The sequence below is a fragment of the Ammodytes marinus genome (assembly GCF_949987685.1).
Source record: "Ammodytes marinus genome assembly, chromosome: 2".
Taxonomy (NCBI): Eukaryota; Metazoa; Chordata; class Actinopteri; order Uranoscopiformes; family Ammodytidae; genus Ammodytes; species Ammodytes marinus.
In genome coordinates this window covers 8,623,751-8,651,519 of record NC_137231.1, presented here as the reverse complement: position 1 = coordinate 8,651,519, position 27,769 = coordinate 8,623,751, and the positions used below count along the sequence as shown (strand labels likewise).

The 27,769-nt window shown below is 41.9% G+C and overlaps 2 protein-coding genes across 3 annotated transcripts in view; both read left to right on the top strand.

The window, feature by feature from the left end:
- Positions 1-3,616, top strand: part of arvcfb (ARVCF delta catenin family member b) — a 123,752-nt gene extending 120,136 nt beyond the window's left edge. For both annotated transcript variants that reach the window (XM_080037599.1, XM_080037598.1), the window contains one exon: positions 543-3,616. In XM_080037599.1, coding sequence (XP_079893725.1) covers positions 543-548 — 6 coding nt within the window. In that variant the 3' untranslated portion in view covers positions 549-3,616. The remainder of the gene's footprint in view (positions 1-542) is intronic.
- Positions 3,617-4,581: 965 nt separating this feature from the next.
- txnrd2.2 (thioredoxin reductase 2, tandem duplicate 2) lies at positions 4,582-24,506 on the top strand. The gene is made up of 17 exons (XM_080043911.1): positions 4,582-4,658; positions 5,373-5,438; positions 5,528-5,584; positions 5,676-5,820; positions 6,136-6,210; positions 7,792-7,870; positions 8,213-8,275; positions 8,489-8,559; positions 11,155-11,174; positions 11,547-11,638; positions 11,733-11,907; positions 17,575-17,711; positions 20,139-20,234; positions 20,542-20,634; positions 21,776-21,847; positions 22,158-22,255; positions 22,803-24,506. Exons 1-17 carry the CDS (start codon positions 4,583-4,585, stop codon positions 22,924-22,926), a joined length of 1,539 nt encoding a protein of 512 aa, XP_079900037.1. The 5' UTR covers position 4,582; the 3' UTR covers positions 22,927-24,506.
- Positions 24,507-27,769: the final 3,263 nt, after the last annotated feature.

The following is a 27,769-nucleotide window of genomic DNA, read 5'->3' as shown; positions in this document are numbered from 1 at the left end:
ACCGATTTTTGTGAAAATCTAGGTTTTAGTGACACAAAAGTCGGCTCTTACACATCAAGAATTAAACATTCACCAATGCAAATACCAAGTACAGTCTATCTAAGCCATGCAACAAGCTGTAGAGACAACAATTGACATACGATCTTAATAAGTTGGGCAGAACTGGAATTGGAGTAGGTTAATAATAATCACTAGATTGGACCTATGTTACATTACAAAGTCATTTTCTTCCATTGTTAATTTGAAAATACGGCTTTACAGGTGTACATATTCAGAAGAAGTGAATGGTCAAGGGAAGTACTGGGAGACAGACTGAGTCATTACTAGTTTTGGTCTTTGCTGTTGACAGTAAAAGAAAAGAAAAAAAATTACTATTGCCACCTTATCTTTCAAATCACGCTATAGTCGTCATCCGTCTCAATGGGTGTCATTTATTTACAGTGTGTGTATGTAGCGTTTTGGACTGAAACTCTTCATATATTGTATTTTCTAACTCTGTCTGCTTTTTTCTAATATGTTTCTCTCTTGTCCACGTGCTTCAGGCTTAGAATACGGACAGTGCAACCACCCTGGCTTGAGGAAGACCTCCCATATCACCACTGCCATTTCACGTGGAACTCATCTTTGGAGTTGGACTTTGTACAGAAAAAAAAAGGATTTAAAAGAAAAGAATATGTTCACAACAGCGACTACCCAGCAGCAGCAGCCAGCATTCTCACGCTTTTCAGAAAAATGAAAAAAAAAATAAAATAAAAAAGTGACTACTCCTACTACTTTCTCATACCTACATTCCCACTGGACATCATGTGAATTTTTACAGTGTTGACTCTTGTTGAGCTCTTACGGATGACGGACAGAGGCCAGTGATGGTGAAGGAATGGACATTTGAAGAAGGGACAAAGCGAGGTGATTGGAGAAGTGAATGGAAAAGGAAATGGAACGTGTTTTGAGAAGGAAACCTGTATAAGAAGAAATGGGAAAATTCCATTTCGGTTTTCACATCTGGAAGAAGTTCAAGCCTCAATTTTGTGGCTTTTGGAGAATTTGACTTTCAGCTTGTTGTCACAGCTTTGGTATTTTTCTAGATGAACAGGTATGATGGACTGGTGTGTTTGAAGGGCGTTGGATGTTTGTTTTCAGAATGGTGGGATGGACACGGGGAAAAGGGAAAAGAAAAAAGAAAAAGGAGAGAAACCGAGCCGGAGAGGAGCTGTAGCATAGTGGATAAACATGTACTCCAAGCAGCCCGCTTTCATAAACTTACAATCCATTTGGTTCACTGTGTTTTTTCAGCAAAAAAAAAGAAAGAAGTGCACTGAGATTTTTTTTTAATCAAAAGTGGTTGATGTCCACTTTTATAAAGCGAAAAGCGAGGAGTCTGTAGGTTGTGGTCTGGGGGAAGAAAAGTGACATAGTGTGTACATCAGACGGAGTAACAGTTTCTGCTCACACTGCATTGAGAGAGTTCGCTTCAATGAAACAATAAAATCTGTTTCTACGTGGTCATGAGTTGACCCTCACCCACAGAGAGCTGTGTTTACCCGGGTAACCAATCAAGACACGTCGCGACGCAGTTTCACAAGTTTCCTGGCTGGTTGCTCTTTGTTAATGATGTGTATTAAAGAGGATATAAGGCATTCTGTTTATAAATGATGTGTGTGTTTTGCGAAGAGAGGCAGACAGTTGTTCCTCCTGTTGAAAGGATAGACCTAAAAGCCTTTTTTATTTTTGTTGGGTTTTATATAAATGTATATTAGGGTCAAAAGAAGAAAAAAAAACGGAAAATGAAGGAAAGAAAAAAACAACAACGAAAATGACAGACTTCTTAGTTGTATATCAATATCAGATTATTTGGAAAGCACATCTCATTTGATAAAGGCTCACGGTGTTTTTAAACAAGAAATAACCACGTAACTGAAGTGTGTGTGTGTGTGTGTCAAATATTGTCGCTTTACGCCGACGATCACCTATTTATATTTTGTATTTGTCAGAAAGAAAAGGTTTATCCGCCGGTGTTCTTTCTAAAGGCGATGAATTACATTCTGTCTTGACAGCCCCTGACACTCTGGAGGGCTCAGAGGTTAATGGGATAGACAAGAGATGGCAGTGTTAGTAATACAAAAAAAAGGTCCCTTTATTTGTTCCTCCCGATTTACCACCCAACCTGAACCTCCCCCCCCCCTCCCCCCTTCACCAGTGCATCTTAAAGAGAAATATTCAGTAGTGCGCATGAAGAAAAAAAACTGTACAGATGTTTATATTATATTCTTTCCAAGTGCCAGTTTTCTTGTGGTGTCATTTGGATATTAACTCATTCATTCACGTGAAGGTAGAAAGTACAGGTGGACCAATGGATCCGGATGTTCAAGGCAAACATAAAAAAGAGTTGCATCACACTGTACAAAGTGAAACATCACGTTTGGTCATAAAGTATATATTTTTACAACGGTTTAGGGAAGGATGTAGAAAAAGCAGAGAGAGAGCTATAGAATCATTTTGCCATTTTTATTCTCTCGCTCGGTGAGACGGCACACAGACTCCATGGTAGCGATCATGTGGACGGCCTCAAGTCTGAGACAGAAAAGAGAATCCAATCCAAGTCGGTGTCACTCATGCGTCATTCAAGGCGAACGGCATGTGCCTGCGTTGAAGTCTGATTTCTCTTTGTGACGTATGTGACTTTATAAAGCTTGCATATTTTACACAGTGTTTACAAAGGTGTACGTTGTGGTAAAAATCAATAAACTACAAAAAAAAAATAACTTACTGTATACATTTTAATCCAGAGGTTTGAAAAAGAAAAAAAAAGTTAGAATAATACCCAGCATCCCTTTTGTGTGTCCTCAGAAGTGTGTGCTTTCATTGGACAATACTGAACCCTTGCAGCAAAGACCCACATGACTGTCTATTCCTGACTGCGACCTTGCAGTGCCACAACCAAAGGTCCTGGAGCTGTATTTACATGCATTGATAAAAAAAATTAAAAAAAGGGTTTTATGGTATTTTTGTGGATGTGCAGCGCGTTGTACATTTTACAAAATAAAGAGCCAAGCGACTGTGCTGTAAAATAAATGCAGGACACGGACACACATCGAATCAAACACACCTACCTGTGTAGATATAACTGATTCCAGACCGTCAAAATAAAGTAACTGTACTCAGTAGCAGATGTGTTTGTACCTATCATGTGCCTTAACCTTTTCCATGGTAGATAAGTGTGTTTTTATAACTTTATCCCTCCCTTTCAACTGTCATCTCTCCATCCTGTCTGTTAACTTCCCCTCCCTTGTCACCCTCCCTCCCTTTTTCCTCCACTCAACTCCCTCACTCATTCATTCACCCTGCACCCTCCCACCTCATTACCCCACTGTTCCCCACAACCCCAAGTAGTTTTAGACTGTTGGTGGGTTTCTGCCTTGTATTACGTTGTATTATAAACTTTTAAAAGGATAGTAATTGGAAAAAAAGTGGGGTTTGATTTCCTAGAGGAGTTACAGATGTTAATGCTTTCGTAGCGAGCAGAAGCGATGCCACAGTGACAGAATGTATTATGTTAATTTTACTAATACCCAGAGGCAAATATTACGCTTGTTAAACATAACGGAAAAATACTGGTTTGTAGAGTATAAATTTGGTGTGTTTTCAATAAACCATGCCTGGAAAGAAGGTGTTGCACGGCTCTGTGTCTTATTTTACCATCATGTTCATTAAAAAATCTAAAATTGGGATAGCAGCGCCGAATGCATGCAGTCCATGTTGCTGTCTGCCACAATGTGGATGTACATGTATAAGTAATCTGATTAGATGGCATTACGTAGTGTATGCTTTATGAGGCAGTGGAGGGATTTCATAACACCAGTGTGTCAGTAAACCAGATGACTGCAGTGTTAAAGCCTCCATGTTAGAAAGCATTAGCCCTGTGGAATAAATCGAACTGTCCAACTCCAGCAGCCCTAATAAAGCTGAACTAGAACCTGCACTTTAACAGGCACCTGCATCTTTAATCCAATTATTTCCGGCTTTAGACAGGAAATGAGGGGAAAATATGATCTGCAAGTCAAACTCCAGTCCACTTTTACTATGAAACTTTTTAGACTATATGCATATAAGCCAATAAGTGACCATTATAAAATTGAATGAAAGACAGTGGCACAATGTGAGGAACATAAGTGAGCTTGCATTTGGCTAAAAGGTCAAACACATCTGAACTTGGAATCTTAATGTTTGACCTTTAAAAAGACAAAGTAGTTACTGCTGTTTAGCAGAGGAGAAACTTTTAGCCCTAATGGACTCAGACCATTGATAGTATATAAATATTTATTTATTAATTTACTATAGTGGTAGTAGCCTATGTCCTGCATGCATAAAATGTGCATACATCATTTGCATTACATCTCAGGATTATCCCATTATATCTATGTATTATTGAGATTCGTTTTTATTCAATGTGAACAACATATTATTTGTATCTAATCTATTGAAACAAGTTGAATTTTGAGTCGATTGTGTATTTTGACCTATTTCTGTTCAGGCGATTCTCTAGCCACCACATGTCTGCCCAGGGTCCTTTGACAATAACAACATGGCTGCCCTCTGTAGGGGAAGACACCGGTGGAAAAGGTCTAATTGTTTGCACGTTTTGACAAGAAACCTGACAGGTAACTAAGTGTCCTTCTTTCATTTGGTTGAGGTACGGGGAAAGGGACTGGGTGTCGTGAATAGTTAGAGGTGTTCCCGTTATACACGCGGCTTACTTCCAAACCAGCAGTGCTGATGTAACTGCTGTGGAGCTTCTTGTCAACCTGATAATTAGTGTAAATTACAAACACCTGCTGCCCTCGGCTGACCATGTCCTCGGCACTGTCTCGAGCGGAGTGAATGTAATTCCCATACAGTCTATGGTAATTCCTCGGCCGCTTGTTTCAATGTTCTGACAACTCTTTGGTATAAATAGCCTATAATAAAATAATTGGGGTCTATTTTGATTTACTTTTGTTCACTCTTTGCCCCGGAATGGTTACCTAACGCAAACTAATCTTATAATGTAAAAATAAATGCTGTTAGCTAGCTGACTTTGCTGAGTCATGGGTGTGTAAGTCAAACTGGCATGGAGACCAACAAACAGCCCTTATTACAACCTACAACATATCAACACTACGCTGCTTGCTACATCACTATAGTAAGTATCTAAGTACAGAATAAAAGAAGGTTAAATACGTGAGCATAAATAAACTGAACTGTGCTGTAGGCTATTCTGAAGTAAAGAATGCTTCTTGAAGTGTTGTTTACACATGTATTATAACTGAAATTGCCAGAACCCTGCTATAGCAGTAGGTTAAATCTTGTATTGATCATCCAATATGCTTACACAGGGAAGTATGACTATGACCTTGTGGTTATTGGAGGAGGTTCAGGAGGCTTGGCATGTTCCAAAGAAGGTGAGATACTTTGAGACATATGTTATTCCTTAACGTTTGCACAATGGTTTCTATCTAATAATACATTGTCAATATGTCCATGTACACAGCGGCACAGTTGGGACAGAATGTTGCTGTTTTAGATTATGTGGAACCATCTCTTCAAGGTAAAAAAAAAATCTCTCAACTATTATCAAAAATATATACTGTTGAAATACACTATTTTTGTGTCATCTGGGAAATTGTTTTTCCGAACAGGTACCAAGTGGGGTCTTGGTGGTACATGTGTAAATGTGGGCTGCATTCCTAAGAAGCTCATGCACCAGGCTGCTCTACTTGGCACTGCAGTCAAAGATGCTCAGAAGTATGGCTGGCAGATCTCAGGACCAATCTGCCACGACTGGTAGGTTGATGGATGTTTATGAGTAGCTAAACAGCGCCATCTAGTGATGTAATGGCAGTAGGACAGTGGAAAAGTTGTTCTTGAGTTGCAATGGAATTGATGCTATTACTTTTTTTTTTACAAAGGCAAACATTCACTGACATTTGTCACTGCATGTATAAATTGATTCATTTAAATATATGGTGTTTCAGTATTATTATGCCCATCATGTGAAAGCTGCTTGTGAACACAGGCACAGAGCGTGAAGCCTCTTTTCCTCTGTGGTCTGTCACTTTGGTCAGGTCTTTTTACATTATTGCCTGTGGTGTTTTTCAGGGCCACCATGGCGGGGGCTATTCAAAACCACGTCAGGTCTCTCAACTGGGGCCACAGAGTTCAGCTGCAGGACAAGTGAGTTCTCTGCTTGCTTCAGACTTATCTATTTTAATGCTGATGTTCTGTTCAATAGTTTATGTAAAGTCATTAATGTATGCAGGAATAAGGGAGTTATTATTTGAGGGCTGGTTTAGCTGGCCTTAAGGAGAGCATTAGTGTATGTATGGCCCATAATAGTCTAAATGTTTTCAGTCTAAATGAGATCCAGGTCTCATCCACTTATCTCACCCTTAGACCCTTACTATGGCATTGCTTTTTTAAAATATTTTCCATTATTAACCTTCACAAAAACAAGATTTCCTAAATTGTGAAATAGTAATGGTCATGCCTGTTTTTACTTTAACTTGTTGCTAATCTTTCACGGAATTAAATGTTGCTGAAGGCTGTACATTTCTGTTAGTACACAGCTGAAGGATTGAGAGGGCGTCCATGTGTTGATTGAGTGTCTGGCTGCGGGGCAAACAGGTGTTAACCTCAGTGTGAATGTGCCCAAGCTCATTGTGATTTTATTTCCTTTTTAATAAAACAAATTGCCTACAGAGGCTTTTAGACATCAGGGAGGCACAGTGCAGTGATTTTACGTGTATTTATTCCAAATATAATAATAAAGGTTTTCTTATCAAAATAATCAAAAATGAAATGTTTTAATTAGAGCTGTCAAATGAATGCGTTAATTTTGATTAATTAATCACAGAAAAATTAACGCGATTAAAAAAAATTAACGCAGATTAATCGCACTTCTAAAAGTGCTGCGCAGCTGCACCTGTTGTCAATTGTTTACACGGCCCGCACGGGTAGAAGGGAGAAAAGTAAAGAGAGAAGCTGGGGAAGGGGGGCGAGGGCTCTATGGACGGTTTCAGGCAAATAAGCATGAAGGTAGGAAGACATCTTACTTTATTCTCCGCAGTGTCTGTGCATTATTGATTTAGTGGGTGCAACAATCTCAATCTTCCTCCGTGTGTCTCAATTTTGTTTGCTAGCTGTCTCGTCTCCGCATAAACGGACACCCGCCCGTGTGTGTGTGTGTGTGTGTGTGTGTGTGTGTATGTATGTATGTGTGTGTGTCTCTCGATACTTTTGCCTATGAGTACGACGATGGTGAATGAATCAGCTCAGTTGTGGGAGATGGAAAGTCGTCATTTACTCTGCTTGTTTTTTTGAGAAAATTCGGCGCTAGTTCGAAACTTGACTGGGGGGAGGAGACAGAAGTTACGAGAGACGGAGAGCGAGAGAGAGACAGACAAACTGTAGTAGGCTATACAGCTGTTTATAAACAGGCATAAAAGTGTCATAAAAGTATGCGATTATTTAGATTAATTAATCACAGGGCCTGTAATTAATTACATTAATTTTTTTAATCGCTTGACAGCCCTAGTTTTAATAAATGTGCCTTGTTCTTATCTCTTATGCTCACCTATCATCTATGATACAGATCCACAAAGAGATATAACTCAACATCTCATCAGTAGCCCTGCTGGATAAAACACGATAATATAAGGAAAATACATATTACATGATCTCAATCTGCAGTCTTGACAGCAATGACTATACCATACACCACCAGGAGCAACATGCTGTTTATTGTGTGATTTGCAGGAAGGTGAAGTATCTGAACCTGAAAGGAAGCCTGGTGGATGAACACACGGTTAAGGGACTAAGTAAAGCAGGGAAACAGGTGGGCTGCACATTACACCACATTAACATATTCATGTATCTATTTATATCTTCAGAACATTGTAAAACAAATCTGCATTTAAATAAATCTTATGTTTCTTTCATCTTATTAATTACTCAATAGAAGTGTGTTATCTTAATAGTCAACTTTGGAATCCTAAGTTCTATGGATGCCTCCATGCCGGAGAGTGTGGTTACTTGTTTCAGTGCTTCCAAAGTGTTTCCATCATCACCTAAATGCAGAGTCCTGTGGAGACCACTTGCTTTCATTTGACATTTCCTTGTTTTTTGAAGGATAATGAACAAAGGCCGTAACTTAACATTTCCCTCCTCTGTTCTGCAGACCATCCTGACAGCCAAGAACATTGTGGTGGCCACAGGTGGACGGCCCAACTACCCCACACATGTAAGTAACACTGCTAGCATCATTATGTTTCTCTCTTTATACACAATCAACACCTGCTGGTTGATTGGTTACCAGGCAGATAACACATTAGAATGAGACACCCTCGGGTAAGAATAGCCAAAAACACAGAAGTGATGTCGGATGTGGTCCTAAAGCATTACACCATATTTGTTGATAGGTGGTAAGTGTCATCCTATTTAACTCTTGATACAGATCCCTGGGGCAATGGAGCATGGCCTCACCAGTGATGACATCTTCTGGCTGAAAGACTCACCTGGAAAAACGTGAGGACACACACACACACACACACACACACACACACACACACACCTCTTTTTATTTCAAATTGCATTATCAAATAGTTATTGACAGTATGCAGCTATTCCATAATGCTGAAAGGAAAGTCTTGATATATCAACATCAAAATAAAAGAAGCTGATCATCCAAACAAATATATTCCCCCTTGTATGCATACTGTACGTGCAGCATTTCTGGCGCCATTCTCTATACATCGAAACAGAACCTTTAACATCTGCGGCATTTACGCCTCGCCGTGCTACCTCGCCCGCTGTCACACACACACTGTAATCATTCATGGGTGACATACAGTTTGTTTTTCTCCCTTCCTGTCAGCCTGTCTTCGCCTGGTGATTGAGATTAGCGGCGTGCATCCTGACCTTTACAGAACAAGCCCTTTAATCCAGCCATTTAGCCCCTGTCATCACCTGCTTAATTGGTCTTTCCCTGATGTTTCCTCTTGGCACAACGTGCAGACGGTGACTAGTGGTTGTGGTATACCTGCGCTGTGGTTGTTGTTAGCTTCTCGGTGACAGAAGGGCGGAAATAATTATTCTGATATTTAAGCTCCATATACAGTATGTATCTAAGAAGACTGCACCTGGGGCATAGAGCTTTTAATTGTTATGCTTTTCTTATCTTTTGGCTGATAATACCTTATTTTGGACTAAGTTCCTCTATAATATTAATTCAAAAATTCTAAAATGTGCGGTATTCTAATGTTGTGTACATTTATAGGAATATGTATGCTGTTCAGGTTGATGACCACTTGGTGGCAATGCAAAATCATTTACAGTCCAAACAACATGAATGAAGTCATCCTTAACCAATTACCACTGTAGCATTCACTCACCTTTGTGTATGAAGCAGAATTATCCATTCAGAAAACCCACTTGAACTCAGGAAGTCCTTTGATGTAAGAGTGTGATGGTTAGTGGGGTCCTCTATCTCCCCGCAGGCTGTTAGCTGTGGGTTAGCATTAGCTTTAGCTTCCTCTATTAGGTTTCTAAATCACACACTCTGGCTGGAGATGTTGTTGTGCTGCCGAGCTGTCAGCTGTGCAGGTGAGGTCCAAGGGCCTGTTCCTGCCGGCAGGCCCGGTGTGGGAGGGGGTCCAGACGAGTGATGGCTGTCTAATGGGTTATGGAGCGACAGATGTGGCCTTAGGGCCCAAGCCCAGAGCTGACTGCTATCAGGAGAACGCACTGAGCACGTGCCAGCAGGACTGTGGAACGGGTCTAGGGATAGGCCAGTACTCTAATGGGTTGGAGCGGTATTTGATTTGTTTTGTGGTTTTTGACTCTGGGTTGTGTTGTTCAGCAGTCTTCTGAAAAACAACAGATGGCTCCAGCGTAACGTCCAACAGTTATAGAGAAACAAAACAATCATTGCGTTCCATACAAATGGGAAGTCTAAATATTCCGACCTCCTACTAGAAAAATAAGACTTGAACGCCGCTCAAAGTCTGAGTTCCTACTTGTGAACTAGATCCATTAACCCCAACTTCACGAAGAATATTTTTTCTGACTTTTTGGGTTCCATTCAATCTCCATTAGCTATGGACATTCCAAAGAGTATTTTGTCGCAGTCAGCCATGTTTTCTGCTTAATGTTGTGCAGCTGAATGCTTTGAGGTCGGAAATCTGAAATTACAACTGAAACATTTTTCACATCCAACGTTGTCTGTCTGAAATACAGCATAAAGCTTCCATGCTCTTTGGAATGTCTGCGGCTAGCCATTGTTCAAAGGGTTCAGAGGGTTTGTACAGGATCTATAGGATCATATTGGGTTGAAAAATGTAGCAGCTGTACAGACTCCAGACCAGCGTACAATGAGAAGGAAGAAGGGCTAGGGGAAAAGAGACGGTTTCTCAGTGATGAAAGTGTAGAATCACGCCAAAGCTCTTTACCTAATCTTCCTTAAGCCACTTGACAATGCGTGTTAAGTGCAGCTGTGCATTACACAGACAGAGGGAAAATGGGCACCAGGGCTTTTAGTGCTTAGTGTTAGCATGGACATGAGCAGGATGTGCCGCAGGCAGCCAGAGCTGTCAGGTGGAGCAGACCTGAGGGAAGGAGAGGTAAAAACATGGCAGAGTAGGGCCTCATCATGAGGGTGACGGCCATCACTCAGCCCGCTGATGTGTGGACTTGAGCCCTGAACATGGCAAACCCCATCTGCAGGGATTAGACTAAATGCTGGCAATTAGCCCTCCACAACGCCACAGATCTTAGGGGTTGAATTAGAAGGGTGATTCACCTGGACCACACACACACACACACACACACACACACACATGTGCACCAACACACTTACACTGAAAGTACACACACACACACACACACACACAGCCAGCTTTCACTGCCCGTTTTTTCTACATATCCTTCACACCTCTTCACCTCCGTCTAAGGTTGTGAAGTTTTGTAATTCATCACCTCTTTAATTCTAGGATTTAAAGTAAACAGTTTCAACTTTAGAGTTGCTTTATTTTACTTGGCTGAACTGTGCTGCACAAATGATGAAATGTATTTTTATTTTATTATTAGTTGGCCTAACAGCTTCTTCTGATTTGTTTTTTACAGACTTGTGGTTGGAGCCAGCTGTATCCTTTGTCTGCCTGGGAGCATGTTAATGGAGCTAGTGTATAATGAACCACTAGCAATCAGAAAATAAACAGTAAAGTTATATATACATGAATTATTAATAAGAAAGTAAAATTGGCATCAGAACAGTTGGCACCTGTTTTTAGAACTCAGGTTGCCATATGTGTCGCTACATTGTGACCCTTCAGATACGTTTTCAAAGATACATTTGATCCCGTCTATTGATAAACCAAATGACCTCCTTTAGTTTACATTCTTCTGTATGACTTATTTTACAAGCTACCTTCTCATTGTGCAGCAGTGTCAGTGTTTATGTGGTGGAACTGCACATGCAAATAAAGTATTGTAATCCTCAAGCCAGTCTTGTTCAGATGTTGCTCTGGAGTGTGCAGGCTTCCTCACTGGCATTGGCTTGGACACCACAGTGATGGTTCGCAGCATCGCCCTCCGCGGGTTTGATCAGGTATTGCTCCTTATCGGTCATCTGCATGTTCTTAACATTATTATAGTGAGATGTGGCATGCTTGAAGGTGGATATTCTCTTTCGGTTTGTGTAGCAAATGGCGGGCCTGGTCACGGACTACATGGAGGCATATGGGACAAAGTTTTTGAAGAAGTGTGTCCCCAAAAGTGTGGAGAAACTCTCCTCGGGAGCCCTGCAGGTGACCTGGACTGACACCCAAACAGGCAACGAACACAAGGACACCTACGACTCTGTGTTATGGGCAGTTGGTGGGTATGTGTGTGTGTGTGTGTGTGTGTGTGTGTGTGTGTGTGTGTGTGTGTGTGGTGGGGTCCCATGTCAGCATCAGTCCTCTTAAAGGTGTATTGTTTAATAACGTGTTTTTTCAGGTCATCTGGTGGTCAAAGTTCTAGATTGCAACGCTCCATGTGTACCCATCCTGTTTATAGTATTGAAGCAACTGTGGCACAACAACAACAGTCTTTTCTTATAAACCCATTTTTAATAATCCTAAATAAGAAAATTTACTTAAAAATGAGTTAAATTGTTAGTATATCGATGCAGTTCACAGAACTGTCCAATGCAGTGATTATCTCCTCATTCCCGTTTAGAAGACATGTCATACACCACTCGTAATGTTTTCCATATGAATATCCCTGAAACATATCCCTGGTATGACTGTTGTCCGTGCCACCATCAGTTTCATTGTCATCCTCAATAGAGTGCAGTGTCAGCAGATAGCAGAGGAATCAAGGCTGAAAACAAAGTAATAAAGCCTGAGTGATGTGAATGGCCAGGGGAAGTGTTAATCACCCAGCGCTGCCTCTGTGGTTGGAGACGGAGCAGGAAGCACCCAGGCACAGGGTCACTGCGTTCCCCCTCTTTGTTCTCCCTCTCTGGGCCTTTCCTGCTCATGCCAGCTCTACCGGAAACCAAGCCTGTCACTGCCATCCCTACCACCAGCCCTCCTCCTCCGCCTCCTCTTTTTCATCTATCCATACTCTTATTTTATCGTTTCACTTCTCCTATTCTACCATCACTATGAGTTACATTGGATGGATTTGTCAGGTCCTCTGCCGTCGGTTTATTTTTGTTGAGCGGTTACAAAGATAACGCAGTGCTTCTGAATATCTGACAACAAAGCTTTTCTAATGCCTACTTCACCAAGGCACACTCGCTGTCAGTCCATGTTTGAGTGCTGTTGTGGTGGAAGGGGGGAGAGAGGAGAGTGCCCTCACTTGCTCTGTGTGCGTGTGACAGAGACAAGGATGTGCGTGACCCCGCAGCTGAGATGACGTACGTTCTTCCCTCCTGTGGCTCAATTCCCACATCGTCCCAAGTGTGTTTCTGCTGGTGAGAATGAGATCTGCATTGACTGCATGTATCAGTAGGTCTTCTGACTTGCGTGAGATGCTGCAACCCTTTTGTTTCCTTAGAGCTGGTGTTCCCATCCAAACTCAACACAGCACTTGACATTTTGAGACCCAGCAAAATAATTTTAGATTTCAATGCACAGTGAACCAGACTATTTGCACGTTTTTGTTAGTAAGACCAACATCACCACAAGCCCTAATCACCACAATATTGAGTTTCTCTACCTCCTATCAAAAAATGGTTTCATATTACAACAATTTCCTGAAATTGTCATAACACCAGCGGCAATATCCTCGTGTTATTGCTACTAGCTGAACCCTTTGCGAGGACCCGGCCGTATCCATGACAGCTTTTGTTCCCATACAGTTTAGTGAGAACCAGTAACGGTCTGGCCTCTTGCTCTTTGATGTGTGCACGCAGGAGTTATGAGTACAAGGCCACTTCCCTTTTACTGTGACCTTACACTAGTGTCCAGGCAGGGTCCCAGGCCTCTGTGGAGTTATTACAGGCCAGAGGGGACCGGGGGACAGTATCACCAGCGTCTGCTACATCCTTCTCTACGACCCAGCCTCCCTCCACCTTTCCCCTGTGCCTTCCTGGCCTCAGGGCCGCTCCCCTGTCCAGGTGTGCCCACAGAAACACACCAGGAAACACAACATTTCCACATTTCCCGTCTGCATGCGGACAGTGGGCACATTAGTTTTTCCTTCTCACTGCGCTCTACAGTACTCAAGGATGTCATTTAAAAACATTTCCGAGTTGGTTTATAGAAGGTTTGCCTGTCTCAGTTTTATAGGTTACTGATGACGTAGTGATGTTGCTTTTCTGTCTTTCAATATGTCTGCTAATTGCAGTGCAAATGGAAGAAGGCATTTAAACAAAGTGATTGAAAATAGACTTGTTTATTATTCCTATTAGTTTTGGGGCAAGGAAATGGTTACTATGAGTCACTAAATGTCAGTTCCAAAGTACTGTCATGGTTACCTTCTAAATTAACTAGGGCCCTCAGTCTATCTAGATTGAGAATCAAATGAATGCAAAGAAAGGTACTTTATGATCTTTACTTCAAGATATTGCTGATTTAAAACAATAACATTTAAAGGTTCATTTCAATTGAAGTTCTTTTAAAGCAATGGTTATTTAAGTATTGAGTAGAACGACATGAATGCTCATGTTGTGATTATAATCATCTGAATAACAGCATGCAGAAAACGCAAGTAATGCTGGGCTTACACTACACGACTTTTCACGTGATTTGACAGTCGCAGACAATCTTCCAATGTCAGACTGAAATCACAGAAGTCGTGCTGGAGTTGTGGTGCGCGCACGTAATCTCAGTCGTTTGGTGTATGGTGGTCTTCCGACACGATTTCAGCCAGTCTTCTTCCCGTCTTGACGTTCCAACATTATCAAACATGTTTGATATTATCGTTAGTCTTAAGGGGTTGGCTCAAGCAAAATTACGTAAACACTGTCACACTCTCGCATGCACCAAGCACGACGCAGGAGGAGCGGCATTAGTCGCGACCTGTGTCCGCCTGTGCAGGCACTTATTTTGGACACTTTTTCCTTGAAGCCTCGGCGGGAGAACCAGGCTGACAGCCGCGCAACCTTAACACTTTACCATCAAATACAGGGTTAGGAGTTAAAGTTATTGGGGGACGAGATCAGCAAATAAAGATGGTCAAATAACTAAAGGAAGTCCCCCGCTCGGAATATTGAATGAACTTTTTTTAATTAAATGATCACTATCGCGTTTGCGGAAATAATATTAAACTCAAAAGGAATCTAGTTGTAGTCTTGCAATGTGAGACCCCCTGTCTTTTCAAAATCTCACTCTGTGACTGAAAACTAATGACTAGTTGTCTTCAGGTGTGAGTTGATTGTCTTTAGATGTAAGAGGGTTTCAGTCTTCAGTCTTTTCAAATTGTGAATTGTGACTTTTAAAAGTCCTCTCGTGTAAACCCAGCATAACACGCCATGGTTATGACTTTGAAGGTTAAGGTTTGGGTTACACACATCTAATTTGTGCACACATATTCAAATGGCACAGTGGTGATACTATTACACACCAATCTATACTATGTGCAGTGAGTTTTTCTGACATTTGTAATTATGCACAGACGCTGCACGTTTTTTTTTCTACAACTATTGAAGTTGATTTGAATCTTTAAAATCTTTTTCTGGCCTGAAATGGAAACGTGCAATCAAATTTTGGCATCCTGTACAATCTTTTTTCCCCAAGAAAAACAGCGTCCCCTTCTCACATTGCTCTCCCTTTTGTCTTTGTTCATTTGATTGATCAGATAAGCGTCCAGCTTTCATTTCAAATAATGGAGAGTTGTTGTGGCTAATTAGCCTAGCAGTCTAGAGGCTTCCTCTTAATGTCACAACAGGCTTTGTTCAGATTGGACCACAGTGTGTGTGTCCCGGCTCTAACCAAGTCCCTTATCAGACTGCCCACTGTTGTTGTGTCCTCGCCGTACAATGGAGCTGTGGTCACTGCTACAGTACATCAGTGAGTGGACCTGCAGACAGGAAGGCCAGATATGTAAGAAGAAAGTCTATACATAACAGTCAGATCCTATTGATATGGTTTTCTGCTGGCCCAGACTGACTATTTTTGCAGTAATTGATGCGGAAAATATCAAGTAATTTATAGTTCAGCTGAGAAATGTGTATTCATGGCAGGGAGGTTAAGTCTCAACAGGATGTAGACCAGTTTGGAACACAAATTCCATTGAACCTAATGAAACACTTCATTTTAACCCCCTCCTTTAAGCATCTAATAGGTGTGTGTATATATATAACAATACATTGTGTATAGCACACTATAATGTTGTTAATAGATTTAAGAACAACAGTTTTCAGTGTTTTTCTCTGAAGCAACTGCTAAAAGATCATCAAAAATTGATATCACAATATAACATGGCTTGTAAGAACCAAAATGTACAACAAAAACAACCCATACACCCAAATAATACCCTAATATTTAAAAAGACTTGTTAACCCATAATGGTCGATAATGTAACAAATGCTGAGCCCATAAAATAACTTTTTGCCCATAATGGAACCACTTATTATGGTTCACATTTTAGCTAATGGCGTGAGCAAAATAGTTTTCTCCTAATAGTGTAATAATTGTATTGCATTATAGAGTAAGTCAATGACTATAATTCACTAGATATTTTGCAGATTACAAAATTAAATTTTTATGCAAACTATTCCAGTGGACACATCGTCTTCAGCCCCCCACACAGGTCCCTGTAGCCACCACCCCCCCCCCCCCCCCCCCCCCCCCCCGGTCTGAGCAGAGGGGGAAAGGACGTTGTTCTTCGGCTCCAGTCAGGAAAGAGGGTCTCGGGGGTTTGTTATTTTTGCTTTCCGATAGCATCTACATGGGTAGCTCAGGGCCCTGTGTTTATTATGCTACCCAGGCAGGTTGTGAGGGGCTATGAAGAGCATGGTCCGTGGTCCCCATCACCATAGAGACGCTGTGTCGACAGCATCAGTCAGCCGTCCCCCAGGAAGTGTCAGGACTGACACCTTTGGGTGTCCCGGGGGTTGATGGGATACCAATTCCACACTGCTCATCAGTTTCTCCTCTCTCTCTCTCTCTCTCTCTCTCTCTCTCTCTCTCTCTCTCTCTCTCTCTCTCTCTCTCTCTCTCTCTCTCTCTCTCTCTCTCTCAGCTGACCAGATGTTGTTGTCGTTGATGTTTTCAAATGTTCAGATGTGAAAATTAGGGTTTGATTTTCTTTTGTATTTTAAGGCCCAAACTGGTACTGTTTTTTTTATTTTTACGAATTGAGCTGGTTATTGTTGATTATTTGTTTTCTTGTTCTGCCCAACAACTCAGACATATTCAAGTTACAATAATGAGATTAAACAAACCAAAGAAGCAATTCCTCACTGATGTTTAATCTCTTTCAGTGTGTAGAATGCATTTTTCAGAACAGACTTTGTAACAATGGAATACAATATTCATAAATGTGTTTAGTTAGCGTACAACCGTTTGAAAACCTGATCTTGGAATGAGCGTTTTATATCTTTATTGGAGCGTGTTGCCTTGTTGCACCGCCATGTTTCTACCCCAGCACAGAAACGACAAACTTAAGTCTGATGAGGGTGCACAAAGGAAATGCACCTATTGGAAGAATAAATAACTAAATACATATTCACCTCATCACTTGATATTGTGGAAAGACCTGAGGCGGTGGGTGATGCCATCTTTAGTAAGTAGCTACTTGTCCCTGAAGGCCACCGTTGCATCTGTTAATTCAGGGTGATAGCAAGGGAGCGTTGCAATCTAGAATCTCACCATTAGATATAACACACTGTACCGTTTTAATAACTGAAAGTGCAGATACCCCCCATCTTTGCAGTTCCTACTAGGGTTTTGATAACTGGTGTAATTATTGGACACATTTTCTGTGTTGGATAGGCAGTGGTGGCCTTTTTAAAGCTTCAGCAGAATGTGTCATCAACCCTGTACAGAAAGCCTCTAGCTCTCCTGACTAATATGTTATTCTCTTTGTGTTGTTTCCTTCCACTGACCTCAGGCAGAACCCCAGAAAGCAAAGCCCTGGGTCTGGACAAGCTTGGTGTGCAACTCAACAAGGAGACTGGGAAAATAGTCGTGGGCGCTGACGAATCCACCTCTGTGCCAAACATCTATGCTTTCGGTGACATCAGCGAGGTAGGCTTTGTCGAGAGACACCCAGCTGACAGCAGAAACAGCCCTGATAACCCATGCAGTTAAAACACTACTTGTCTTTTAGTCTTAATTTAGAATGCAAAAATCAACAGTGTGCCAAAGTTTTCTCTATGTCCACGGCCCCCACAGTTACGGTAAATGCTTTGCATAGCGTAAGCAGCTGGCCAAGAGCTCTGTCAGCTGCACGAGAGGAATCTGGAATTAAACTTAACACATATCAGCTCAGGATCATTTGAAAAAAAGAGAGAAAAAGGTCTTCGGACTAGGGCTGTCAAATTAACGCGTTAATTTTGATTAATTAATCACAGAAAAATTAACGCGATTAAAAAAAATTAACGCAGATTAATCGCACTTCTATAATGCCCTTTGACCCGGTGCAAAAGTGGTGCGCAGCTGCACCGAGCTGCACCTGTAGCTTGCATACACGGCCCGCACGGGTGAAAGGGAGAAAAGTAAAGCAGGGGAAATAAAAGGGTCCGAGGGCTCTATGGATGGTTTATGGGATGCTTCGGGCAAATAAGCATTAAGGTAGGAAGACATCTTACTTTATTCTCTGCAGTGTCTGTCTGTGCATTATTGATTTAGTGGGTGTAGGTTCAAAACAGTATCTCTCAATCTTCCTCCGTGTGTCTCAATTTTGTTGCTAGCTGTCTCGTCTCCCGCGTAAATGGACACCCGCTGTGTGTGTGTGTGTGTGTGTGTGTGTGTGTGTGTGTGTGTGTGTGTGTGTGTGTGTGTGTGTGTGTGTGTGTGTGTGTGTGTGTGTGTGTGTGTGTGTGTGTGTGTGTGTGTGTGTGTGTGTGTGCGTGTGCGTCAATATTTTTGCCTATGAGTACGACGATGGTGAATGAATCGGCATAGGCATCTGTGGCAGCGCTGTCTGTTGTGGAGACAGAAGTTACGAGAGACGGAGAGAGAAACAAACTGTAGTAGGCTATACAGCTGTTTATATACAGGTATAAAAATATGCGATTAATTTAGATTAATTAATCACAGAGCCTGTAATTAATTAGATTATTTTTTTTTAATCGCTTGACAGCCCTACGTCGGACATGTTATGGGTAGTTAACAAATGTTGATTCCGAGCTTATTCTAGACATGAAGTAAATATTCTTTATTTTTTTATTGAAGAAATTGAGGCAGTATGTTGTAAAACACAAACGGATCAAATAGATTTTTAGTGTTTTCAAATCAGGAGTACAACTTCTTAGCGCTCCACCTCCACCTACCTTTTCCCTTCAGGCTTTTAGGCAAAGAAAATGCCTAATATAAGATCAAACGGAGAGGGACAAAACCGCAAAAAAGATACTCAAATTAAAATAGGATAAAAAAATAAAGAAAAAATAGAGAAACTATTCATATTTTATTATGACAGTTGTACAGCACTTGCAGCACAATAAAAACATGTCTATATTATAATACCAAAATACCTTATCCTTTTACGAAAGGGATACCCATTTTCCTCACATCTGTTTATCACTAAGATGCAAGTCCTTACCATGAATAAAGGTCAGACAGATTTGTAGTATTTTCATTTCACCAAATAATAATAATTGTGTTAATGCTAGGACATTTATTTGTGCACGCATATGAGACAGTACTTGACAGAATAATAATTTGAAGATATTCAAAGCAGCCTCCATCTAATCATTGGCTTCTGTATGTAATGTCAGTGTTGTTTTTTTCACCACGGCCAGCTGTGTGCTTCCTTCCTGCCTCCCAGGCCTCATGACACGCACACACACACACACACACACACACACACACACACACACACACACACACAGTTTTTGATTGACAGGTTGCTTTGATGAGTCGTGCTTCACCCCAATCTGTCTGTCAGCTTTTCACAGCAGCAGGGAGGCTTTTTAATTCTTTTGCTTTTTTTTAAGCAGTTGTTGATATCTCAATTTGTCCAGTGCTGTGTTGTTGTTTTTTTTCCACTTCTCAGAAAATAGTGCCAAAGAAATGCATTATAATGACAGATGACAGCTACTGGAATACCAGAGCACACATCCACATTAGTGCAGGGAATGTTTTGGACAACAGGATGTGGGCTGGTAATTGAACAGGTTTAAGTCATGCCTTTAGAATTGCCCTGCAGCCCTACTGTTTCCTGCACCATTCAATTGCGTGTGTGTGTGCGTGTGTGTGTGTGTGTGTGTGTGTGTGTGTGTGTGTGTGTGCGCGCATTCTTCTGTATCCGCGACTATGTTGGACCTGTGTGTCTTTTTTGGCAGATATCCAGAACTATACAGACAAAACACTGAGGCAAATATGATGTTACTGCTGTTACTCATAGCATCATCAATGCAAATAATGATTTGCAGCTTCAGGAAGTAGACCTAGATCTTATGTGTTTCAGGTACAGACACACACTGAAGTAAATTCATTGGTCTTTTGTTTCAGGGTCGTCCTGAATTGACCCCAACAGCCGTTAAAGCGGGAAGGCTTCTCGCCCGCAGACTGGCCGGTCACAGCACGGAGCTCATGAACTACAACAATGTGAGACAAAAACACACACACACACACACACACACACACATACACACATACACACTTAGGGTAGAAAATGGTAAAAATATCGATCATAAGTTCGTCATAATTCATAGTGCAAGGTGATGTAATAAATTGTCTTAACTGAATCTCACTAGAAACACAAAACATTTGTATCACATAAGACAAAGACAAGCAGCAAATTCAAATAAGGAAACTGGAAATAAAAGAAATGTCTTGACACTTTTGCTTTAAAAGTGAAAATTGGCCTATTTTCTGTCAAATAACTAGTGGATTAATTGGGTAATTGTTTCAGGTGCCCACCACAGTGTTCACCCCCCTGGAGTACGGCTGTGTGGGTCTCTCTGAGGAGGAGGCAGAGGAGACGCTTGGAAAAGACAGCATAGAGGTGAGACAGATGAGTCATGTGTCAGCATACAACAGCTTCAAGCTGTGAAAGTCCATATCTCAAGTCAAATGAATGGCCTGTACCAACTCAAATGCCCACAATTCTGTGACAGCCTCAGAATATAAAACCTAATATTTTTGCATAAGAGAATGTAATGTCCTTTTTAATTTTCTTTTGTTAATGTTTTATAAAGTTAACAGCAGTGCTTGGGTAAAAGGTGTAAAGAATTATTTTGAATCATATTTATTGTGCAAAAGTGAACAGCACTGTAAGTGGTCTGTAAAAGTCTTCAACGTACTGTGAAATGAATGAGCTATAACCTAATGACTTCTGATTATATTGAGAAGGAAAAAATGTTTTAATCAGAAATATAATATTACTCAAATACAACACAACTGATGTAGCATCGATTCCTAAATGTGACTGTAACTTTGCTGTGTTATGAGCTTTGTTACTTTACTAATAAATGAATGGCTACGTTTACAAAGAAAAGTACACATGCTGTGTTAGTGGCTTGTTACTGTCATCGACCTGCATGAAAACTACAATGTCCAATAAACCCTAAACCAACATTGACACACGCACACAATGCACGAGCAAGCGGCCCTGTGTTTTGTACGTGCTTGCGTACGTGAGCGGCGTGCCAGATGCCAGCCAACACCTGCATGAGGCCTTGGATAAATGCTTTAGCCGGCGAGGTGGGGCTCCGTGCTGTGACTGACAGGTGAGCAGGAGGCCTGATTGAGGTGTGTACAGGGTGATGACAGGCGCGCTGAGATCTGAGTAGGAGCTGGAGCACCGGCCCCCCGACAGCTGCACGGCCCTCGCAACTTGTGTCGGCACGTTGGCCCGTAGAATAAAACACAATACACACACAGGTTTTCAGTGAGGACTTTGAAATCAATCACTATCATGATGAACGAACATAATTACCTTTTATTCCCATTTTATATAGTGTGTTTGATCAGTGCTCTAATTCTCTCAAAAATTCTCGCCATACTACAAGGACTGCAAAGGGTTTTTTTGTTTGTCTTATGTCATCCTAGCTTCTTGTTTCATAAAACACTAGCTAAAATATCCAGAGTAATATTTTTTTTTTCATAATTTCTCCTTTATATATGGTTTGTGTTTATGTCTGTAGGTCTACCATGCTTTCTACAAGCCTCTGGAGTTCACTGTCGCAGAGCGTGACGCCAGCCAGTGTCACCTAAAGGTAAGGTTAAACTATTGATACACTATAGAATTTAGTTATTTGTACTGCATGTATTCGGACATGAGTGGCAGCGCCTCCTGTAGCGGGTTGTTGAGGTTCAGACTGCTGCTCAGAGGACATTTTGAATTGACTCAAGACATTAAAGCCTAAATGGTTTTACTATTAAGTCATCCTGCAAACCTTTGATCTGCCCATTTTGAGTCTAGGCAGTTAGCTCTGACATACACTTGTCCTGTTCTACCAGACGAAGAGAACAACTGTAGGGTGCCAGTGACTTCCTTGGCTTGAATTGAGTTTTCTTCCTCCTCAGGTGGTGTGTGAGCGGGATGGGGACCAGAAGATCCTCGGACTGCACTTCACCGGCCCCAACGCTGGAGAAGTCACACAGGGCTTCGCTATGGGCCTCCAGTAAGTCAAATGAATCCTAGACTTTATTCTAGGTAAACTTGGTGTTTTTTTTCTCTTTTTATGTCCAATGGAACAACCGTCTAAAGAATAATGATGTTGGGTTGTTGTGTTTTTAACTCTCTCAAAATGAACAAGATGTGCAGAGTGGAATACTTTAGTCGGATTTGACAGTACCTGATTACTTTATGACACTCAACACTACATTTTAGTTTATTTCTTGTTTTGCACGAAACATGAAGATATATGACACACCAAGGAAAGACACATACAAATATAGCTTTATATATTTTTTTGGAAGATGTATCTAAACAATATTCTATTGTCAGTTATATTTGAACTTGATATATTGCTTCATAACACATGAAACACTCGTCAGCCGTGAGCGAGAGTGAGTGAAATCAACTTGACAATGACCTCTGTGTGTGTGTGTGTGTGTGTGTGTGTGTGTGTGTGTGTGTGTGTGTGTGTGTGTGTGTGTGTGTGTGTGTGTGTGTGTGTGTGTGTGTGTGTGTGTGTGTGTGTGTGTGTGTGTGTGTGTGTGTGTCAGGTGTGGAGCAACATTTTCCCACCTGTTGCAGACGGTAGGCATCCACCCAACCTGTGCAGAGGAGCTGATCAAGGTCAACATCACTAAGCGCTCTGGCCTGGACGCCACGGTAACCGGCTGCTGAGGTTAAGCTCCTCGGTGTCTGAACACTAGTGAGCACACAGGGTCCCTCTGGGTCAGAAGGAAAAAGTTAGCCTGGGTCCAACCCTCCTCTCTCTCTCTCTCTTTGTCCCTCTCCTCCTTTATGGCACATCATGGCCCCCAGTTTCACAAGGCTTTAGTGGATTTTATTGCAACAGGCTCTCTTCATAGGCAAGTCATGCAGATCATCATGGTCTGCCCAGGTAAGTCTCACTGACAGGTCCTGTGATAACCAAGGGTAAGATTAACCCGTAAACATGAATGTTATGAGTTTATGCTCTAAAAGCAGAGGGCCATAGATCAGGTTAGGGGAGAGCTGCAGAGAGAGCGTCTTTCAAATAAACAGGCTCATCAATCAGGATTAAGGCCTGCGCTCAGAGTTTTGTTGAAAACGTACGAGAACCGCCGACCGAGCCCTAAACGTTTTTCTGAATATACATTCTGCAAATATTGTTGTTTCTCTGGCTGTACTTCCTGTCCATTAGTCTTGGAGGTGACACATACCACACACCCCTCCCCCCATGACACTGATGGATAGCCCCAGGGCCGTGGCTGCAGCGACACCGCCCCATTTCCCATGGACACACACAAACAGTCGATGGGCCGCCTGTCACTCAGCCAGTGAAGACCAGGCCAGGCAGTCCTGGCTTGTTTAGCGCCCAGCAGACCCCTTCCTCTTCCTCTCCTCTCATGGCTTTCTCCATCCCAATGCGTGAAAGAATACAGTGGGACTGCAAACATCTGCTGTCACAGCCCAAACACAGGGCAACTCCAACTCGTTGATACCAGTGAGAGCTCTGCTTTAACTGTCCTACTCAGCCTCACCTAAAGGTGGCACTATTGCCCTCCAATTCTCCCCTTTTTGACTGTGCCAAGAATGGAAGGCAGGATGAAGTAGTCACTGGTTAAAACATAAGCCTGAATACATTCAGGTTGAACATTAAATCCCTTTAATCCCTAAAAAAGATATGTGCTTTTGGATGATGTTTTAAAGTAGAATGGCTTTGTTGCTGCCAAACTGATACGGGTTATCTGCTGTGTATTTACATGGATGGCAGGTTTGGCCTAAAGAGTCATCACCCTCCAAGATAAGGCCAGTTGTTTATATAAATAAAGCAGCAAAGTTTGCCAAAGCGCTCAAACGTTCTAGCTGCCGGCGGTAGTGGACATCTTGGGTTTATTAAGTAGAGGATGAGGAGGAAGAGGACTGTCAATAGAATGGGTTGCCACAAAGATCGGGGGACCTAAGACCCTCTGCTGGGCCTAGTTTATTTTTATTTGAAGTCTAATCTGCCCAGGCTGATTAATGATTTCGATGAGGGGAGTGACAGTGTGCCAGGAGATGGGGAGAGAGGGGAAAAGAGAGGGAGGTAGCAGGTTTATTTGGACCTGGGCCAGAGGCGAGAGAGAGAGAGAGCTGAGTTTGAGCTCTGGTTAGGCAGGGAAGGGGGATTCCTGTGTGCTCTGTTCAGGGCCGAGGTGCTGACTGAAGGACCCTGACCTCCGCTCAGCAGGAACAGCTTGACTCTATCACTGGGAGCACAGAGGGCTCACATGCTGCAGCGCTGCACGGCAGGGGCCTGGGGGGGCGCGGGGCGGGGAGGGGTTAGGATGGCCCAGGACGGACACAGCCAACCAACACAACACCGAGCGGTAGCCGTGTGTTTGCCCTGGGTAATTGAGTCGATGTTCCTGTGCTTAACGAGCCACTTCAGAGACCTCGGGGTGGGCCTGAGGCAACGTGAGGGAAGTTATTGAGGCCATCAGTGTAACTGTAATGTCTGTTTGCTTTTTACCCTCTACTTCCCTCCTGCGTTTTCTCAATCGCTCTGTTATTTTATACACAGTAAGGCTGCTCACACGCACAAAATGAAATAGTCACTATTTAATTTTTTTATCATGACATACCGGTTTGTTTATTGTTTCTGATCACTCCAGGCCCAAGACTTGACCAGTTTGCCTCAGCTGTGCCCCACGGGGGGTCAGGGTTCAACTTTCAGGTCGGCCAGTTAATGATGACCTGCACTAAAACCCAAAACTGGGGAGTGCGGGTCTGATGTCACCTGGCCACCAACTTTGCTAGTTGTAAATAGAGAAGTGTAATGTTCCATTAAAGCTTTGTTATACATAATTTATATGTAAAGTAATGACATGTTGGATTGCACAGTGTCACCATTAAAGTAATGATGCCCACTGATTGACTGACTGTTCTGTGTTCAACATAAATGAGTGCATGACCGCTTGCAACTGCATTGTTTATTCATAAATATGTAGAGAATACATTTACATGTACTTCGAGGAATACTTTTAACGTTTTAAGAAATACACTTGACTTTTATCCTTTCTTGGCTAAAAATAGATGAGGAGAGGTGCAGGCATTTGGAAATTACGGAGCCCCTAAAGGGACATGGAGGAAAAAAATTTTTTTGGTAAAAAAAAAAAAAAAAAAAAAAAAAAAAAAATCAAACTCGAGATCTCGAGTTCAAACTCGAGATCTCGAGTTTGAAGTCAAGATCTCGAGTTTGAAGTCAAGATCTCGAGTTTGAAGTCAAGATCTCGAGTTTAAAGTCAAGATCTCGAGTTTAAAGTCGAGATCTCGACTTTGCCTTCAAACCTCTCTCACCGTCACCAATGGTCCATGCATCAAAGGCATATCAATTAATTTATGGGAAACCACACAATAGTGTCATGGAGGAGTACTTGGAGCATTCTTTTCTCACACTAACACCAAACTACAACCTATTTGGCCTAAATCTAACGTTTATTATGCACATTGGAGAGAAAAGTGACAATGATTCACTTCATTTTGGCGCACCATGGACCGAGAGCGGAGGTCTAATTGTCAACACACACACACACACACACACACACACAATATGTAGACGGTATACATTTGACTATATCAAAACGTGAACGTTTCCAAGACACAATGCCGCCTACACTACACCTGAGGAGAACTCTGTTTGGCTGTATTGGCTGGTCTGATGAAGGCTATAATTTGCACCGGATTAGACTATGTCCGCGTTCTCCAGTGACTCCATATGATCGGATCTTGAAGCACTCACAATAGTGCAGGCAAAATATGAAATTCAACCGGATTATGCGAACTTTCTATTTTTCCTCACTTGGAGAGAGAAAAAGCGCTGTCCCTGTGCGCTCTGGCACTACACCAGCTGTGCCCGCCTTGAGCCTCAAACTGTGTCTTAATAGAAAAGATAACTGCAGGTCATATGACAAAACTAGCGATTGGACTAAGTTAGTAAAGCCTCATTCACACTTTCAGCCTTTCCCAGGAAGGGATCGTGTGTGAATAAAACACAGTCTGGACTACAATAATAATAATTAAATAAAAAAGCTAATTTTTTTCTCTTCCGTTCTGAGGGAAGCTTTCGTGCGTAAATGTGCCACACCGCTACATGCCTACATGTTTGTCTCTGTGTACAAATGAAACAATCGATCGCTGATTATAAAAACTAAATTAAACTAATAGTTTGAGGAGAGTCTGCACTGGTGATTTCTAATTATAGCAGAAATTCCTCTGCTGTGCGCTGGGGAGAAACAGCGCCTGATTTGTTTTGCCTCGCACACGGTCGAGAGAGATAAGAGGCTTCACCCGACGGCACATGTTATTCATATATTGCACCCAAAAAATCACACATTTTAACTAAACAGCAGCAAAACTGTGAGGATCGCGTGGCGCTGTCCAATGTGCAGATCTGGAGCAGAATAGTTACCAGCGTGTCTGTTTCTCCCCAGCGCACAGCAAAGGAAGTTCTGCTATAGGCTATTAAAAATACGCCAGTCCAGACTCTGTGTTTTATTCACACACGATCCCTTCCTGGGAAAGGCTTAATTAGGCTTTACTGACCTAGTCCGATCGCTAGTTTTGTCATATGACCTGCAGTTATCTTTTCTATTAAGACGCAGTTTGAGGCTCACGCCGGGCACAGGTGTAGTGCTGCCAGAGCGCACGGGAACAGCGCTTTTTCTCTCTCCAAGTGAAGAAAAATAGAAAGTTCGCATAATCCAATTGAATTTCATATTTTGCCTGCACTATTGTGAGTGCTTCAAGATCCGATCATATGGAGTCACTGGAGAACGCGGACATAGTCTAATCCGGTGCAAATTACTCTTTGCGACTCATAATAGCCTTCATCAGACCAGCCAATACAGCCAAACAGAGTTCTCCTCAAGTGTAGGCGGCATTGTGTCTTGGAAACGTTCACGTTTTGATATAGTCAAATGTATACCGTCTACATATTGTGTGTGTGTGTGTGTGTGTGTGTGTGTGTGTTGACAATTAGACCTCCGCTCTCGGTCCATGGTGCGCCAAAATGAAGTGAATCATTGTCACTTTTCTCTCCAATGTGCATAATAAACGTTAGATTTAGGCCAAATAGGTTGTAGTTTGGTGTTAGTGTGAGAAAAGAATGCTCCAAGTACTCCTCCATGACACTATTGTGTGGTTTCCCATAAATTAATTGATATGCCTTTGATGCATGGACCATTGGTGACGGACGGTGAGAGAGGTTTGAAGGCAAAGTCGAGATCTCGACTTTAAACTCGAGATCTCGACTTTAAACTCGAGATCTTGACTTCAAACTCGAGATCTTGACTTCAAACTCGAGATCTCGAGTTTGAACTCGAGATCTCGAGTTTGATTTTTTTTTTTTTTTTTTTTTTTTACCAAAAAAATTTTTTTCCTCCATGTCCCTTTAGGGGCTCCGTAGGAAATCAAGTATTTCTCAATGTAAAAAGTTCAGTTTACGGAAGGTCCCTAATTCAAAGTAAACATTGTACGGGATAGAAAACTGTACAGCATTATC

Bases quoted from the DNA above. Each gene is read 5' to 3' on its own strand.
- txnrd2.2 (XM_080043911.1), top strand. From the start codon at position 4,583: ATGGCTGCCCTCTGTAGGGGAAGACACCGGTGGAAAAGGTCTAATTGT. The intron at 11,639-11,732 runs GTATTGCTCCTT...CGGTTTGTGTAG, and splicing joins CCCTCCGCGGGTTTGATCAG to CAAATGGCGGGCCTGGTCAC. The intron at 21,848-22,157 runs GTAAGGTTAAAC...CTTCCTCCTCAG, and splicing joins CCAGCCAGTGTCACCTAAAG to GTGGTGTGTGAGCGGGATGG.